The sequence below is a fragment of the Malania oleifera genome, chromosome 1 (assembly GCF_029873635.1).
Source record: "Malania oleifera isolate guangnan ecotype guangnan chromosome 1, ASM2987363v1, whole genome shotgun sequence".
NCBI classification, from domain to species: domain Eukaryota; kingdom Viridiplantae; phylum Streptophyta; class Magnoliopsida; order Santalales; family Ximeniaceae; genus Malania; species Malania oleifera.
The window spans coordinates 76,716,900-76,736,036 of NC_080417.1; the positions used below are offsets into that span (position 1 = coordinate 76,716,900).

Here is a 19,137-nt window from a genome sequence, read left to right on the forward strand (position 1 = left end):
ATGTGTTACATCCTTATATTTTAAGTCTGTGGAGAAAAGAAAGTTTGTGAACATACTGAATTGTTTTGAAAGTTATGGATTTATGAAAATGCAGGTGATGGATAATTTATTATGGATTATAGCAGGTGATGGAAAATTTATTATGGATTATAGTTAGAATTAGTAAACTCTGGTATTATGTTATATGGAGATTTTGTTGATATTTTCCGCTGCGTATGTTGATTATGGATTTATCAGGGATTTTATCAAGTATAACGCACCAAACCTGGGTTTAAGGGTTCGGGGCGTTTCAATTGGAATTAGAGTAATGTCCAGCCGGAAGTGTGATTAATTTCACATCGCCTGGATATGGAAATGTTAGAGTATTAGGTCAGAGATGATTTATACCAGAGTATAGGAAATAGTTAGGATAAGGATGCTAGATGGATAGGTTAGGTTAGGTGTTGAGAAGTAGGTATGGTGTAGGGAAGTATAGGATTTTGTCTTATAACTTGAAGGCGGAAATCCCTTAGCGGACTTCTGTGATTTTCTTATTCATTCGAAAGTTTCTAAAAACCACGGTAAATCCATCGATGGTGATGTTTCTTAGTCGTGAGACTGGTCCTTATATAGAGAACTTGGAGGTGTATTGGATTTAAAGTATATAATTGTATTGTTGGGATTATGATGTGCGATATAGTAAATCGTGGAATTATGGAAATGAAAGATCGGGTAACAAATTTCGAGGACGAAATTTTTTTTAAGGATGGGAGAATGTAAAGGCCCATAAATTTAAAAGGATTAAAATAATTTAGAAAAAAAATAATAAATAAAATAACAAATAAATAAATAAAAGGAATGATGTGGGAAAAAGAAAAAAAATTTAAATTAAAAAAAATTAAAGAAATTAAATTAAATTAAGCTAAATTAAATAATGAAATAACTAGTTGTTAAATTAAATATTATTGTATTGGATTTAAAAAGAATAATAATTAAAATAAGATATATATATATATATATATATAAGTTAAAGTGATATAATATATATATGTAAAGTTAAGTTACTGATAGAGAGATAAGAAAAAAGAAGAAAGAAGGAAAAAGAAGGAAGAAGAAAAAAGAAGAAGGAAGAAGAAGACAAGAGCTGCACGCCACCCCCCCCCCCTCTGAAAAAAATTTCTGCGTGCCAGCCACTTCGTCTCCGTCTCTCTCCTTCTCTCAATTACTTGGCGAGTTTGACATGGATCGGGAAACGGAAGATGTCGTTAGAATTCTGATTCTACTGTCGACATTTCTATTAGAGTAGATTTTTCATGGGAACGACTTAGGCACTACTCCTAGGGAAAGGTAATTTTTCCTCATTTTCTCAATTTCTCCATTAATATGTGGTTAAATCGACGAACGGACACCACGACGGGGTCCTAGTCGTCGTCATCGTCATTTTGACGTAGATAATTTTTCAATCGGGGTTTTTTAGGCCCTACTCCAAAGCGAGAGTGGGATTTGAGAATTTGGCTAAATTTAAGGGTATTATTTTTTATTTAAGAATTATGGCCCTAGGAAGTATTAAATTAATATTTTATTCAAGAATAATTTATTGGAACTAGGAATTTAATTTCAGGGTCCGGGTGAGCGCCGCAGGTATTTTTCGGAGTCCCTGTTGACGTAGTTCAAGAAATCAGGTAAGGGAAAAAATATATATTAAATCAGAATTTTTATGAATTTAATGAAAAAATAAATTGTGTTATATGTACGTGTATATGTTTCAATATGGGTAAAATGTCAACTGTTAAAATTTTATTTTTTTTCGAGTTTAGGGTTGTTTATTAGATACGTATATGCGAAAATGAACTGATGAAAGTGGGAAAAATATTTTTAGGATAATCATGTAAGAAATGAAAGGTATTTTCAGTATATAAACGTTAAATATTGGTTGGCTTATTTTATAGGCAATGTATGAATTTTACTGTTAAATTGTGTGGCATGAGAATCTATGCAAATATATGTTAAATATATGAGGTGCAGGTTAAGTAAGTAAATCTTATGAATAAAATGTGATATGGACAATGATGTTTGTGTATGTTAAATGCAACCATGTAAATGTAAGATAGCTGAAAGACAGTCATGTTAACAGATCTAGCACACTTCTGTGTAGACTAACTGATGACAGTTAAAAGGAGCTGTGTTAGCAGATCTAACACGTTTCTACGTAGACTAACTGGTGATGGCTAAAAACCAACTGTAGTACAATGTAAGGAAATGAAATGTTATGCAATGAAATGACGATGAAATGGCAATGAAATGAAATGACAAAGGTAAATGATGTAAATGGGAAAGAGTCACTTAAAGTGAAACGAAATGCAAAGTTTAAGTTATGAACATGAATGAATGTGTATGAATGTATAATGACAAAAAGGAATGATGTATTATGATATTATAAGTATGTATTTACGTAGAACATGTTGCGATTAGGCAAGGCGAACTCTTCGCCCGAGGGCTTGCTAAGTAAGGCGAGTGAACTAGTAGCTTCAGATGTGACAGTAGCCGCATAACGTACTAGGGCAAAGGGAACCTACTTGTATGAGCGGGTAGATTTCCCTATCCTTAGGGCCTTTGCCGATAAACTTTTGTTGAACAGTGTGAGTACGAGATTAATTTATCACTTGAGGGCTTATTGAGTAAGGTGAGTGCCCTGGTATGCTTTAGCTGCGACCTTTGGGTTGCCTAAATATCAGAGTAGAGGGGTGCTACTTGTATGGGCGGGTAATCACCCCTATCCTTGGGTAATCTTGTGGGTTAAACATTTGCATGTGTTTGAATAGGATCAGAGAATGATTTCAAAAATTGTGTTAACGATTTTTAAATGTTAAATATTATGTTGATTATAAACTCATGTTGGTCACACACTGCTTTAATATATTGTTTCTTCCCTTACTAAAATGTGTCTCACTCGAATATAAATGTATTTTTTTTTTCAGGACATCTTCGAGATCGAGCTTTGAGAGCTCGAGGTTTTTATAGCATTATTGGGAAATGGAAAAAGAAAATGATATATTTTTATGTTAATTTTGGGATGCAAATATTTATGTGTTACATCCTTATATTTTAAGTCTATGGAGAAAAAAAAGTTTGTGAACATACTGAATTGTTTTGGGAGTTATGGATTTATGGAAATGCAGGTGATGGATAATTTATTATGGATTATAATTAGAATTAGTAAACTCTGGTATTATGTTATATGGAGATTTTGTTGATATTTTCCGCTGCGTATGTTGATTATGGATTTATCAGGAATTTTATCAGGTGTAACGCACCAAACCCGGGTTTAAGGGTTCGGGGCGTTTCAGCTCTGCACAAGAAACATATCCATATGTTTTTCCTCCCTTTGTTTATAAACTCATAAAGTATAAGAGCCACACTACAAACAACATCTCTAATGGCCAAAGTGTAAACTGCCTTCTCAAACACCCAAAATACAAGTTCTCTCTTAACCAGACTCTCCTTATCCCTCACTAGGGCATGCCCCAAAACACACCATGCATGGTCCATAAATTGACCAAGCATGAAGGATGGAAATGGAGTTTGAAGTTTTGAATTTTGAATTCAAAATTTGAACTTCTATAACCATTAACCAACAATGACCTCATTACCTAACATGTGGCAATAATTTGGACACTTAGTACCCTAAAAAACAACACATGGGATTGATCGACCACAATCGAGGTGGTGCCAAAACTCTTTTAGCAAGCATGAAAAAATAGGAAGGATAGGGAGTGCTCTACGGATTTTAAACGGTTGGTTGACCACCTTGTACCATTTTACTTTTTTATTTGTTTTAGCTCACTTCTTGAATTGATCAACAAAGTAATGAAATATTTGGTTATAAAATGAGTATTGACACATGCGATGTTACATGCTCTACAAAACAAAATGAGGGAGGCGATGACGCACTTTAAGGTGACAGGTGCATTGGATGTGGTATATAAAGGCGGCAGTAAGAGTGGAATCGGTAGCATGGGAAGAGAGACTAGAGGAGAGGAGGGGAGCGAGGTGGCGAGGGTGGGAAGTGGTGATGGGTGGCGGTATAATGAATGGCGAGGCAAGGGTGTTGGGTTTGGACAAGAGAGCAACTTTGTTGGGAGCTACCTTGTCTTTGGTAAAGCCTATCAGCGTCCTTACCTATATAAACTTCATCAATTTGAAAGAGAAGAATTGAAACAGAGAGATGAATCAAAGAGGACTACATGATGGGTTCCTAAATATTGAATTGATCATTAACCAAACAAATACAATTGGGTGTTGATTGGGACGTCGACACATAATTTCATTTAATCTTCTTAATGGGGGGTTGGATTTCGAATGACATTGTACCAATTCCAAAATTGGATGACTTCAATTATAGAAATTAAAGTTTGGGGACCAAATTAGATTTAAGTGATAAGTTCAATGATCATCCTCACTATTAATCCAGAAAAATGTTGACCTTCAAGGTCATTTTTTGGGTTGATCCCACCCACCACTTCTTGAGAATATAATATATATATAGACACACATATATATATATAGATACATGCGTCTGTGCACGCCTTTTGACTACAAAAAGAAAGATGCTCCTCGTAGTAGTTAATTTAAAGGACTGTATGTGTTGATACTTTCGATGATTGTTTTATTTTATTTTATTTTAGAATTTTCCATTGATATCACACCTTTTTCTTCATGACTCTTTTTTATTGTACCTAGGTGACTACATGCATGCACTTGCATGTTTGCGTAATTCGAAAACTATCTACTAAAAAATTAAACTAAATACCTTATGATCCTTTTAGTTGTGGAAAATAATTTTTATTTTTTATTTTTATTTTTTAAAATAATTAAAAAATAGCTCATTTCCAGCTTTACTAACAATAATAAAAAGTTTCGGCAATATTTGTCTATTGAAAAAGTTTTGTATTTCTTTTTCAGATTTTACAAATAATTTTAAAATATCACACTATTTTTCAATTTTTTTAGATTTATATAGAAAAGTGGGAAAGCATCTTTTTATTATTCTCTAAATTAATTATGAGTTTTTTACTTTACGTTTGTTCTCATGAAATTATGGGACTTTGATTTGTATGAGTTATGTGCTGAATTTCTTTCATATTCACATAAAACCAAATCCATGCCATAAAATCCATGATCCTAAATAATGACTTATATAATTTTTTTGAAAAACTGTAAAACAAGTTATATTTCTTTTTATAATTGTTACTCTTTATTTTCTACATTATTATATAAATCTTGAAAAACAAAAAGATAAGGCAAAAAAATTTAAAAAAAAAAAAATATTCTACAAGTAAACAGGGCCTTAACATTGTTACTTGAGGCTCCAACTATGTTAAAAACATTGCCTCACCATACCTTCTAAATGATATAATTGTGGAACCCTCAAAAGAACCATTTTATACTTGTTACATTTGGCATGGAGCAACGACAGACAGAAACGGCACGTGGAACGAATAACTGAAGAAAGATTTTAGCCTAGGTTTGAACCATGAGTATGAGAAGCTGCAAATACATTAGCCTAAAGAGCCAGCCATCCTTATGTTAGCTCATCATCCCAATTAATAGTTCTTGCTAATAATATATTAATATTAATAATTTCATAGTTTCAGTCCTCCTTAGATTGCAGGAATATGTGGGAACATCATTCACATTCTTACTCCAGTTGAGATTTTTAAGAAAACGAGTACTTGATTCATAAATATAGCTGGGATGTCCCTTTCGGGAAGGGAAGGAGGGAGCACAAGCCCCCGTACTCCCCCATCTCCACGTCTCACATCCCTTCTGCGAGAACAAGCTCCGCTGTATTTTTTCCCATTCCGGTTTTCATATAAAAAATGGTAAATCACCACGGCTAGCAAAATTTCAATTGACCAATATGAACAATAGTGCAAGCCGGGCTCCAATGTTAGCATATTGAAATACTTAGAAGGGGATTAAGAGTATCAAAACTAAAACAATCAGCACTTGCAGACAGATCTTAACAGAAAAAGACTAAATAGCTTTCAACTGCAGATAAGAAAAAGCAAGGGTTCTACAACCAGTACTCTCCCAGGATTTAATGACACAATGTTTCCATGTTCTCAGTCAAAAATTTTAAGTAGTGCATTCCTCTTGAAAGCAATGATAAAAGGATTTAACAGCACCAAAACATTAACGATAATCAACAGCAGCTCTTAAGCGTCTGTTATTGGATATTCGAATGCAACATCTTTCCCAGAGAGCTTCCTGTATACTCCAGCAAATGTCTCCAGCTTGTACTCGGTGTCGTTTCTTGCTTTAGGGTCCAAGAATATCTGACAAGGTAGAAAAAACACCATTGAATCAACAGAAGAGATGACAGTAGAAAGTGAAAGAGTGTAAGGAAAAACAAAGCATTATTGTTGTTGTCCATTCTCCTCCCCTCCCATTATGATCCCAGTAACACGTCACAAATTACCTTCATTATTTTGGACCCATCAATACGGTATCTGATTTGCTTCCCAACAATCTCCGCAGGACACACAATATCCTCGAGCATGGCATCATGCACGGAGGTAAGTGTGCGTGAGCGGGGTCGCTGAACAGCTGAACCTTTCTTTGGTGGGCGCAATATCCTTCGGGTGGCAATCAGAACGACATCCTGTAAAATATCCACTATTGATGTTAAAAACTTGCAAAAGAAACTTAAAAAAAAAGGGATAAGGAGATCTGACTTGCAAAAACAATGATCTACAATACCTCATGCAAATTTATTAATATTCATTTTTTACAATGCACCAAGAAAACATAAGATCACAGGAAAAATTAAGCCCTTAAGATACAGAATCTCCACAATCAAGAATCTCTCTACATTTATGCATACTTCCTCTTAAGTGCTGTGCAATAGCAAAGGAGTATGGTCTATAGACTAATGCATTGGACAAGTGCCAGAAGGTCAAATCCACACCTGAAGCTCAAGCTATAATGATTTTTAGCACAACTTAATCAAAATTTACAGCACTTATTGATGATGGAAAATCCTTGCAAATTCCCAGTGAAGGATACCATGCAATCTCATGGTTGTCAAGATTCTATTCAACTAGTTGTTAGTCCAATATCAATGTGTTGACTGCTAATTTACATTAATTTAAAGGGAAAATTGGAACAGGACTTAAAGTGACAAGCTACAGATAAGCACAAGCATCAAGGGACACCTGCAGTAACAAAGCAAGGTTCCTTGGTTTTACGAAAAACTATTTTTCTATTAAACAAATTGATAAGATAAAAGATAACTAAGATTACCTTGCCACTGAACTTTTTCTCGAGCTCTCTCACAAGGCGAACATGAATCTTGTGGAAAGATTTTCTCAATCTATAGGGAACATGAATAACAACAGCCTTGCGGTTGCTAGAGACATCAGTTTGACTGTAAATTGAAAATGTTATCATCAATGTTAAGCACGTATTGCTATTATTTCACAGGCAAATTTTTCAAACATGAGTTATATATAGAGCAGCACTTACACTGCAGAATTAATGAAAAGGTCTTTCAAGTCACTTTTAAGTTCTTGATTGGTATTCTCCAAATCGAATAGTGCCTGCACATACATCAACAATGGGAATCTTAACAAACAGATGAAGAAGCAATACAATTAAAATTGGCATAAGCATAAAATAAAAAACATAACCTGAGCAACTGTATCCTCAAACTCAGTGGGTTCAACATCCTTGTCTTTCTGGATTTTCCTCCTTGAACTATACATTTTGACAGATCTCGACCTCAAGAGATAGGTATGTTAAGAGCTAAAATCAGATAAAATATGTCAATATACAAGTAAACAAGAATTAAACCAACCAAGATACAGGGTTATAGTTGTAGAAAATCAGACCCTTTATGGCTTTATTTCAAGAACTACTAATGGAATGATACAGAAAAAAACACAAAAATTTTAACAAACAGTTTGTCTGCGTCATCCACCTAGTATGATTCCAATGAAGGGTCAAAAAAATTGGAAGAGGGTATTGCATAATTAATGCAAATATGCAATAGTTGCCACAAAATAACCTGAAACTAATCACAATGCTTATTGTGACTATTTAATTGGCAATTCAGCATCAAGAATCAGGCATAAGTCACCCACATTAAGCAAAGTCCACCAGAGATTCTTTCTGAACAAGAATCTTTCCCAAAAGTAACTAAAAAATTAATGCAACCAAAGCTTTTCATAGTTTCTAAATGCTACAAACATAGAGTTGAAGTACAACATTGTTCTTCCTCCATGTGCCCAAACAGAAAATTACAGAACTTATAAAAATTGTTTTGTAGTAGAACAAATGATTAAAATCAGTAGATAGGTTTTGCTGCAGATCATCTTTATTTATGCTAAAACATAAAAAACAATCCCTGACAAGGGATAATGCATTCTTCCTGAGATATGATATGCTGGAGGAAGTCCTCCATGATATTTAAGTAAGAAGTTGTATCTCAGGAAGTCCTCCATGATATTTAAGTAAGAAGCTTAGGCAAGCTGGAATAATTTTGTACTCATAAAAGACTAAAACAAGCATTCCTCAAACCAAAACCAAAACATAATTCGTTTAAAATATGAATAGCTAAACAAACATAAAGGAAAAATAGGATGATTGAAACTAAATAAACAGCTGAACATAGCCTTGTACAGACCCAGCAAAGTGTTTTTTTTTTTTTTTCCAAATTGTCTTCCATAGAAATCTAGGAAGCACTGATAACAACACAAGACACAGATACGACACGATACTGACACAGTGATACGATAATTTCAGAAAAAAAAAAAAAAAAAAAATTAGGATACAACACATTAGGGATACGCTAATTAATTAATTTGTACATATAGGAACATTTTCCTTTTAGATGACAAATATTGCAGTAATTTTGATTTTAATTGACATACAAGCATCATTTATGAAAAATTATCAATTACACGTTTTACAAACTATAGTTATACAATCATCAACTACATTCATATTACAGAGTATTGGTCCAACAACAAAAACACAACACAAGAACATGGCTAATGGGGGGCAATGGGCATCTTTTATGAAGAAATTAAAAAATAAAAAATGAACATAGATCAGCATATGAACGATGGTTTTGTTCTCTTTTTTTTTTTTTGTGGGGAGAGGGCTGGGGGTTCCAGGGGTCAAGAGGTTCAGCAGTGCTCTACAAGGCTGGCACAAAGGCACTAGTGCTTCAAATCCTAACCACTTAAATGTCAAAGAACCCCTTGACTCTCAATCTCTCAACTTCTCCCCAATCGTTTTATGGGGTTTTATTAACAGAATTAGAGAGGACAACCAACACAACATTTCAGTGCAAGAAATGTCCTGGAGGTGTCCTATTCGTGTCAAGGAGTGTTTCAGATACAACACAAGCAAAGCAGAAGAAAATGAGGGCAACCCAGATGAAGAACCTGTAGAATAAGACGACCCAGATGGAAAACTTGTAGAAGAAGACACATTGCTTTAGATACCCACCTTGTGGTAGAGCAACGAAGGAAGAAACAAGATCTGAACTGCGAGGAAAGCCCTGATGCTGGGTAAAGAAGAGGCGCAGAAACGAGGGGTTTAAAGGAATAGGGACTCTCTGCCTTCAAGCACAACCAATTAAATTTTTGTTGCTAAGAATTAGCTAAATAAGGACCAATTTGAAAAATCGTCTCTATTAAGATTAATGTGTAGTGACAGATTCCAAATTATGTGTAATGCTTATTTCTAGTGACCAATAAAATTTTCATTACCAGTAATTAACAAATAGTGACCAATTTGAAAATCATTATTACTAAATCAATTAAAAAACTTTTAATGACATACTAAGACCATCACTAATAAATTTACTTATAATTTTCTAGCGATAAATTTTAATTCATCCCTAAAAATTTAAAATTTTAAAATTTTTGACACTAAAAACTTGACACCATATCTCCTTGAAAATATTAGAATTAGTGGCAAAAGTATTAGTGTCCAATCAAAAAACATCACTGATAACCTATTACTAATGATCGTTTGTAAGTTCATCACTGGTCAATTATTAGTTGAATGTTAGTGAAGAATTTGAAATTTGTCATTGATAATAGGATATTTGTTATGATACCCCGTAGAAGAAAGACTTAAAAGGATTAGATTTTACTACTTATATCAACAAGATGTACCTTTCTTTTCGGGAGCTTTCTCATAAGAATTACACGGTTAAGCGTATTTGACTTGGAGTAATCTTAGGATGGGTGACCTTTTAGAAAGTTTTTTCAGGAAATGTGTGAGTGAGGACAAAATACACTGAAAATGACACGTGTTGGTCTTTGAGACCAGTCATTAGTCCGATAAGGCTCGCCCACTATTGTCTGGTCCAGGTGGAGGAGGAAAGATGTAATGCTCCTTACTAGACCTAGAAAACTTACTCACACGCTTCGTGAAAAAACTTCCGAGAAGGTCACTCATCCTAAGATTACTCCAAGTCAAGCACACTTAACCATGAAATTTTTATGAGAAGACTCCCAAAAAGAAATGTGCACCTTGTTGATATAGGTAGTAACATCTAATGCTTTTAAGTCTTTCTTCAACGGGGTATAACATTCTCCCCCACTTACAGAACGCAACGTCCTCATTGCAAACCCACATTTCCAAACTCAGGTGATGTGAATCTTATCACACTTACAGTTAGGTAATTGCTCTGATACCATTTTGTAACACTCCAACCTGGGTCTGGTAAGGAGCACTGCATCTCTCCTCCTCCACTTGGATCAGACAACAAGGGGGCAGGCCTTATCGAACTAATGACTGGCCCCACAAACCAACACGTGTTCTTTTCAGTGTGTTTTGTCCTCACTCACACACTTCCTGAAAAAACTTCCTAAAATGTCACTCAGCCCAAGATTACTCCAAGTCAATCACGCTTAACCGTGGAGTTCTTATGAGAAGGCTCCCGAAAAGAAAGGTCCACCTTATTGATATAGGTAGTAACATCTAATTTTTTTAAGTCCTTTTTCCACAGGGTATCACATTCTCCCCTACTTACAAATCGCAACGTTCTCATTACGAACCCACATTTCCAAACCCAAACAATGTGAATCTCATCACACTTCCGACTGGGTAATCGTTCTGATACCAAATTGTAACGACCCCAATTTCTGCTATATATATATTCACATACTATTAATTCTCTAATACCATAAAACACAATCAAAATCTGCCCGGACCCATAGGTACGAAGAATTTACCTGTTTATACATACTTGTCACCTAAGCAGCGGAATATAAATACTTAACATATATACAATACCAGAGTTTCACTATTTCTACGTATACGCACATATATCCCAAAAATCCACCATGTCCCTGACTCGACTACTTACCCTGCAACTGGGTAATATCAATAAACTCCTCTGTCACGGAGCTCGCTCCACTCGTCTATTGTGAATTCCTAAAATATTTGCAATGCTGGGGTGAGACACCTCTCAGTAAGGGAGATAGACTAATATCAGTGTGGGGCAACGTGAGTTTCATCATATTATAAACATATACTACAAATAATATAATTGTAGTATAACTTAAGTTGTAATTGGTATTACATGAAAATCTGTACTTATAAACATAATCTTACTATATCATAATGAATTATCATATCATTAAAATCATCTATTAAATTATATTACTATAATTATACCCTAGATGTAAATTTGTATATCATGGATTCACCCCTCATGATCTAGGTTGTGCGGACCATAGGCTAGACTTAATGCTAGCTAGCCTACCAGGTTAAGTCAAACATAACATATCTATGCACGATTACCCACCCATCTTGGCCCACCCATCCTACTACACCATCAAACCTCTAACGAGTTAGTAACACAGTTGGTATCCTACTACACCGCTTACACTTCTGGGCTAATCGGCCTCCGACCCACACTTCTTGAATAGTGTGGTTGCACTGTCGGCTATACACCATTCTAGTTCACCCAGCCTAATCACCAACAACCTCGGGGGGTCGGCACACAGTGGGTATCCTACTACACCGATCTGATTAGCTAGCTACGGTACCAAACTCTTAACATACGTAACCATTCGGGTTCTATTGCCATATAATACATTTCACATAATATATATATATATATATATATATTCTGTTCGTAAATAATATTTTCATATTTTTGAAATAAAATCTGGCTTTTACAAATTCCTGAATAAAAACTGTTATTTCATAATTTTGAATCATATCATCATAATAAAACTGATCATGGCATCTGCACCGGCTGTCATATCACGACATTTATGCCAGCTATCATATCTCGGCATCTGCGCTAGCTATCATATCATAATATACTAGAAGTATCTTTAACTTTTGTACTATTTATGATTTTCTATAAATTTTTGTAAAATCATACATATATTCTATGAAATAACATTTCTAACATACTGTTATTACATTTAATTTATACTCATGCCACACGAGTGAGTTTTACTCTGTATAATACTATAACATGCTGTAAAATCTATTTTTCACTGTTCAGCATCTATATTCCTAAAAATACATTAATTCATAACTAAATTTCTAAAAATACCTGACTTAATACAAGTGCGATAAATATTTCAAACAATCCCATATTATATTCACGAACTAAGCACATAGAAATATGACATCACTTTCTTTGTGACCATGTACAAAAAGGGGATGTGACACTAGAGTTTGTATGCACGAATGAACAATGGGCAGATATATTCAAGAAACCACTTGCGGAGGATAGGTTTATCCAAATTAGGCGTGAATTACGTCTCATGCATCGTTGAGAGGTTGCCTAGAATTATGTTAGATGATATAATTCAGGGGGAGCAACGTCACTTACGATGTAATCACTTGGTATTGCATTAATCAACAATTGGTATCAAAATTCGACATAACATTTAATTAACATTTGGTATCCTCATGTAATCTTTGAAATGTATGCGTTTGTAAGGGGGATAGTTGATGTCAAAAAGCATGAGAAGAATTTTTTTTAAACTAATGATTGAACACTTTTAAAATCTTAAGATTTCTAAGGGGAGAAGAACATAAGGGTACGTCTACTCATGTTCTATTATTTTACACATTTTTGTTGATGTCAAAAGAGGGAGAAAATTGGGAGCAAAAATAATAGAAATCAGGAGAAAAGGCATAAATAAGTGAAATTGAGAAAAAGAAGCAAAAATTAAAACTTGGTGTTGGGGAGATATATTAGGAGCAAAAACTGTTGGAAAAACTAATTGTGCAAAAGGGGGAGAAGTACACTAACAAAAACTGTTGAAACATCATGAGCATATTGTCATTCATTAAATATTTGATGCATTAATTGAGGGGGAGCCGTATTTGGTGTAACCCATTATATATATTTTTTCTAGTGCATTTGTCATCATCAAAAAGGGGGAGATTGTTGACTTTACAAGTCTAATCCGGTTTTGATAATGACAAATCACTTGGTATTTAATCTGTGCATTGACTTTGTGTATAGGACTTATATTAAGCATGCACGGAAGGATAACGAGTCATGCAAGCCTTCAAGTAAAGCTTACAAATCTTGGCAAGATCCATGGAACTCAAAGAGTATGAGAATCAAGATGTAAGCGGTAAAGTTCAAGAACATTTTGGGAATGGGTACTTAGACCTCATGTATTTACATTTTCGTATGATTTAATTTGAGGCTTAACATAACATAGAAAGACTTTAAGATTCATGCATTTCATGTATATCATTAGGGGATCATGGACTTAGAAATACTTTTAAAATCATGGAAAATATGTTTTATAAAAGACCCAAGAAGGAGAGCAAAGCAGAATTTTAACTTAGAAAAGAAATATGAAGAATTTAGGGACTTCGGTTGACTGAACTTCAAGTTCGGTTGGTTGAAAAATTTCCTCGGATGTCTGAAGAATAAGTTCAAACATCTGAAGATTTATGGGTGATAAACAGAATCTAGCAGAAGCACTTCAGATAACTGAACCTTCACCTCGGTCATCTGAACTCGACACTTCGATCGTCTGAACCTTGACCTCGGTCGTCTGACCCTGTGTCCATGCTATTTTTTCAAAGGTTAACAATGACTTCGGTCGTCTGAACTTGCTGGAAAACTTAAAAATATGATTTTTATTGAACAAACACGCGAGTTATCTCATCATGCAACGGTTAAGATCAATTCTAAGATTAAGAAACTATAAATATTGATTATCTAAACCCTAGTAAGTGAGCCAAACACAAAAATATCAACGAAAAGCGAAGAACACATCTAGTTGAAAAGAGAACTAAGAAACTTGAGTTGATTGATATATGATTGCCTACACTCTAACTTCTACACATCGTCTTTAGGCAAATCAACTTCAGAAGTCAAAGAGATTCATTAGCACAACTTTATTTCCTCTTGGTATTGAGGTGTAGTTGATCCATATAGTTTTTCCAAGTGATTCTCATATCAATACCTGTTATTGAATAAATTTTTTTGGAGTGTAAAATTATGTTTCTTCATATTCACATAAAGATTGTTTTTGACAAATTGAATACTTTGAATACTTGAGAAAGTTTTTATTTGGCCATTGTTTAAAGAGTAATCACTCGATTGTGTTCTTAGTTTAAGGCTGATATTTTGAATACATCTAAACTATTTGATTATATATATCCTTAGCAGAGCATATATATATATTGAAGGATAGTTTTCGAAAATCAAATATTAAGTTTGTTGATCTTTGGTATTCTCATCATATAGATATATAGATATATACTTTAAGTCAAATATTACCAAGATCACTTTGAGATTGACATCTTGAGAAAAATATTGTTTTTGACAAAGTGTACTTCAAATCTTTGCAATCTACAAAGCTATTTTTGTATTCAAAGATTGAACCCTAATTTCTCCAAAGTATTGATTCATACAAACATTTTAGTAGATTTTTTAAAAAGAGAATTGTGTGTTAAAACATATCATTCATAAACGATTATATCGTTTCATACATTCTGAGCTTCAGATTATATCATATGGTAAATGTATTAGGAATTTGAATTGTACTCACAAGCTTTTGTTTGGAAGCAATTACGCTTCGATGTGTGAACCGGTGTTTGAGGAGAGAGTTGTATCTTTTGTAAGCAACGAAGTAGGAGGGAGTTGTACCTCTTGTAAGCAGCGGATTGTAAGGGAAGCTCCGTCCCAATTTAAGGAGCAGGGATTTTAGTGAAATTGTTGAGTGGTTGCTCAAGGCGAGGACGTAGGCCGAGTTGGCTGAACCGCGTAAAAATTGTGTTTGTCTTCTCTCTTCCCTTTACTCTTTACTTTCAACACTACATTTCAACTACTCATATTGCATGTATAGGTTGAATAACATTGCACACTATTAATTAGGAAATAAGAACTCATTGCTAAATATACAAGTAAGGAGTAAGTGGTAAAAAGATTCAAAGAATTTTTAAAATACCCAATTCACTCCCCTCTTGGGATTACACATAATTCAACACTTACCCTGATTTTGGGATGGTGCCCAAGATATTCAAATCATTATTCAGCTCTGGCTAAGTTGTAGAGAATCTCTCCGGGATCATCGTGGCAACTTCTGATCGTCGAAACGGGAATAGAACGGAGTCGAATCTAAAGAAAGAAGGAGGGAGCACCAAAATTTTAGAGAGAGAAATAGTAAAATCCTAAAACCCTCACTGAAAATGTGATTTTTGCATATTTATAGATAGATGGCCACATGACTTCGTCGACGAGACACGTGGACTCGTCGACGAGACACATGGACTCGTCGACGAACTGAGGAAAGGAGTTCGTTGACAAACCCATGAACCTTGTCGTCAAACCTGAAAGTTCTGAAACCTTACTCTCTGTATCTCTTCGTCGATGAGACACGTGTCCTTATTGACAAGTCAAAGAAGGCAGTTCATCGACGAGAAACATGTCCTCATCGACAAGTCAAAGAAGGCAGTTCGTTGACGAGCTCAGGGCACTCGTCGACGAAGCTCTATAGTTTCCACTTAAAATTTATTTTTCCTTTATTAATTTCATAATTTAAATTTTTCGAGTCTCTACATTCGTGATACTTTTCTATTGGTCTATGATGTAGTATAAATTTGGAAGACTGTAATTGGTCAAAGGGAATTGAAGATAAATTTAATTACAATTAAAAGGGAATGAATGTGCTTGTAACTACCCTTAGTAAAGGCTCCCCAAGGTCAATGAGTAACCTTCTCCAATCTTAGTGATTCCTCATAAATGAGGAATTAATGTGAGGGAACCTAGATAACTATAAAAAGGATACATTAGGGTAAGTAAGACATCTCATATATGCTTATCTTACAATATTGTCATACCTTTTATATCCTTTCATTTCCACACTTAGGCATTGGAGTAATCCCTTGGAGTACATTCAGGTCCTACAATCCACTTTTTCTTCTTCTCTATAGGTGGCCAAGATCATGATTGAACCGATTAATCCTAAGATATTTTTAGTAGTAACAATTTTGTGTCATTTTATAGGAGCTATGAAGGTTTTCATTAATCTTGACCATGACCACATTTGTAATTTTGATTCCAATCATATATCAGGAAATCAATCACCTCGATCAATTCATTCACCACAACTTGTTGTTTCATCAAAAGAACATATAATACCATTAAATTAGTCATATACATACATATAATACTAGAATTCAGTATTTCCAGACCATAGTTATATTTTACATCTCTCTCCAATACCATCTACCCCAAAATACAATACTCTGTACAAACTTACCCTATATACAGGGCAAATAATTTATCACTTTATCTGTGAGCCTGATCTGCTCGCCTAACTGGCTCACCTAAAAAATGTTAAAGTAATAGGGTGAGACGACGTTCAGTAAGTGGAAACATGCTATTACTAGTGTGTGCCAACTAAGTTACATACTATTTTTAATGACATCTGAACTGTATAAAATGATAAATCTGTAAAACATATCTTACGTTTCTCGCAGTTTAAAATATAACTGTATCATCTGAATTTTCTACTTTTCATACTGCTAATATCATACTATATTTATCAAATACTATAAAACTGTATACATATACATAACTGTGATTTTTCCCTAGAACTCTGTATGTCATGATTTGACCCCTCATGATAGGGTTGTGAGGCCCGTAGGTGGGACTTAATGTTGGTCGGCCCTGCAGGTAAGTCACTGTACTCTACACTACCTCAGCCCGACCAAACTGCATCCACTCCTAGGTGCGGAACTGGATTACTACCTCGTCATACCGGCCCCCTCAACCTAGCGAATAGGGGAGTTGCATCCACTCCAAGCACAGTATGACGATACCCACACACTATCTGAGATATGTGGTTGCACTCTATCTATATTTGTAACGGTACCGTGCTCCGTAATCTATATCTATCTGTAATATTTCACAAGGATATGGTACTGTATAAATACATATAGTATAATTATCTTTTCTGTTTTCATCATGTTTCCAAAATAACCATAACACTATAATTCTATATTGTAAATATTGTAATATCTAAATGTCATAACTGTAGCATTTGATGCTATATCTATATATCTGACTGTATAATCTGTCTATATAATCTATCTATATAATCTGTCTGTATAATCTGAGTGTTATGGCATCAGGAAGCATGGTGTTCTATAAACACTATAATATTTTGATCTGAATAAAAACTGTAATATACTGTTCTGAATAAAAGTTGTAATATACTGTTCTAAATAAAAACTGCAATATACCGTTCTAATAAATGCCTGTGTATATCAATCTATATCTGTATATATTGTATAACATGATATGCTAAAGAAAGCTGTATAAGTTCTATATCAAATAAATATTTACTCAGGACACACAAACATTAAAATTCTTATCTTGTAAAAACTAGATATTGGACTATATATATATATACAAAAATCTCTATTAACATGGTTAAAGCTCCTAGCATAACATATTTCCCTTACTTAGTTTCTAAAAAGCCCCTACTATACTCTGACCTTACACCCGCAAGGTTCTCCACTCAATATCCTGAAGACCACATCTTAGAACAAAATATTATTATTTCTTTGTATACTATATTTCTTATAACTGTGGAAAAGACAAATACTGAATAAAATGTCTTCCCCTAAAATTGGGACGAAATTCAAACCAGCTCCACTAGCGATCCACTCCAGCAGACTTACATAGAACTTTCCTAGGAGCGTCGTGGTGACCTCAGATCGTCAATCTGGTGAGAAACGGAGTCGGGATCGAAGAGAGAAGGGAAGAGGGTCATTTTAGAGAGAGAGAGAGAGAGAGGATGTCTTTGTGCCATTTTCTGCTGAGAAATATGAGTTCTAACTATTTATAGTCCTAGATTTGTCAACGAGACACGTCATCTCGTCGATGAGTCACTGAAGAAAGTTCATCGATGAATCGTATCCCTCATCCACGAATTTCAGACTACCAAAATCCACCTCTCGATATCTTTTCATCGACGAAACATATCCTTGTCGACGAGGCTCTCATATGTTCTCGTTGACGAATCTCCTGTGTTCATAGACGAGGCCCTGTTTAATTCTCTGGGTTATTACATTCTCCCCTCCTTATAAAATTTCGCCCTCGAAATTTGCTATCTGTGTTGAACTCCATCCACTAAGGAAAATAGTCTATTTATTTTATTACTTACCCTCACTTATGGTGGAGGAATACCATGGTTACTTTCGAGGTCCTGGGAGATTACAAATATAAAAGAAAATTTCCTCCAAAACCAAAATACTACCTATCCTATAATCTAAAGAAAATTCAACTATGCATTCATTACTTCATACTACCCAATATAAAATGGTTATTCTTAAACTTTACAAACCAGTGCTAGATCTTATTAAACAAATGCGGGTATTTCTGTCTAATTTCATCTTCAAGTTTCCATGAAGCTTCCTCTATAACATGGTTTTTCCACAGGACTTTTACTAGCTGAATTTCTTAGGTGCACAATACTTGTGTCTTCCTATCCAAAATATGTATTGGTGCTTCTTCATAAGCTAATGAATCTTTAAGTCCTATTTCTATATAACTGATAATGTGGGATGGGTCTGGGACATATTTCCTCAGCATGGAAACATGAAATACGTTGTGTATCCTGGCCAGAGCTG

General features: G+C 34.5%; 1 protein-coding gene across 2 annotated transcripts; it reads right to left on the bottom strand.

Annotated features, from left to right (window-relative positions):
- Window positions 1-6,001: 6,001 nt before the first annotated feature.
- LOC131155556 (small ribosomal subunit protein eS7-like) lies at window positions 6,002-9,703 on the bottom strand. Of its 2 annotated transcripts, none has more exons than XM_058108780.1 (6): window positions 9,496-9,703; window positions 7,671-7,785; window positions 7,507-7,580; window positions 7,285-7,408; window positions 6,461-6,643; window positions 6,002-6,317 (listed from the first exon to the last, which is right to left on the bottom strand). In XM_058108780.1, the coding sequence occupies exons 2-6, from the start codon at window positions 7,743-7,745 to the stop codon at window positions 6,198-6,200; spliced, it is 576 nt and encodes a 191-aa protein (XP_057964763.1). In that variant the 5' UTR covers window positions 7,746-7,785; window positions 9,496-9,703; the 3' UTR covers window positions 6,002-6,197. The 2 variants fall into 2 exon arrangements, with proteins under 2 accessions (XP_057964763.1, XP_057964768.1); XM_058108785.1 differs by having other exon boundaries at window positions 9,432-9,622.
- Between the last annotated feature and the right edge of the window lie 9,434 nt (window positions 9,704-19,137).

Coding starts and splice junctions, on each gene's coding strand:
- LOC131155556 (XM_058108780.1), bottom strand. CDS start 7,745: ATGTATAGTTCAAGGAGGAAAATCCAGAAAGACAAGGATGTTGAACCC. Junction 7,409..7,506: donor CTTTTCATTAATTCTGCAGT/GTAAGTGCTGCT, acceptor TTCAATTTACAG/TCAAACTGATGTCTCTAGCA. Junction 6,318..6,460: donor ATGGGTCCAAAATAATGAAG/GTAATTTGTGAC, acceptor CTACCTTGTCAG/ATATTCTTGGACCCTAAAGC.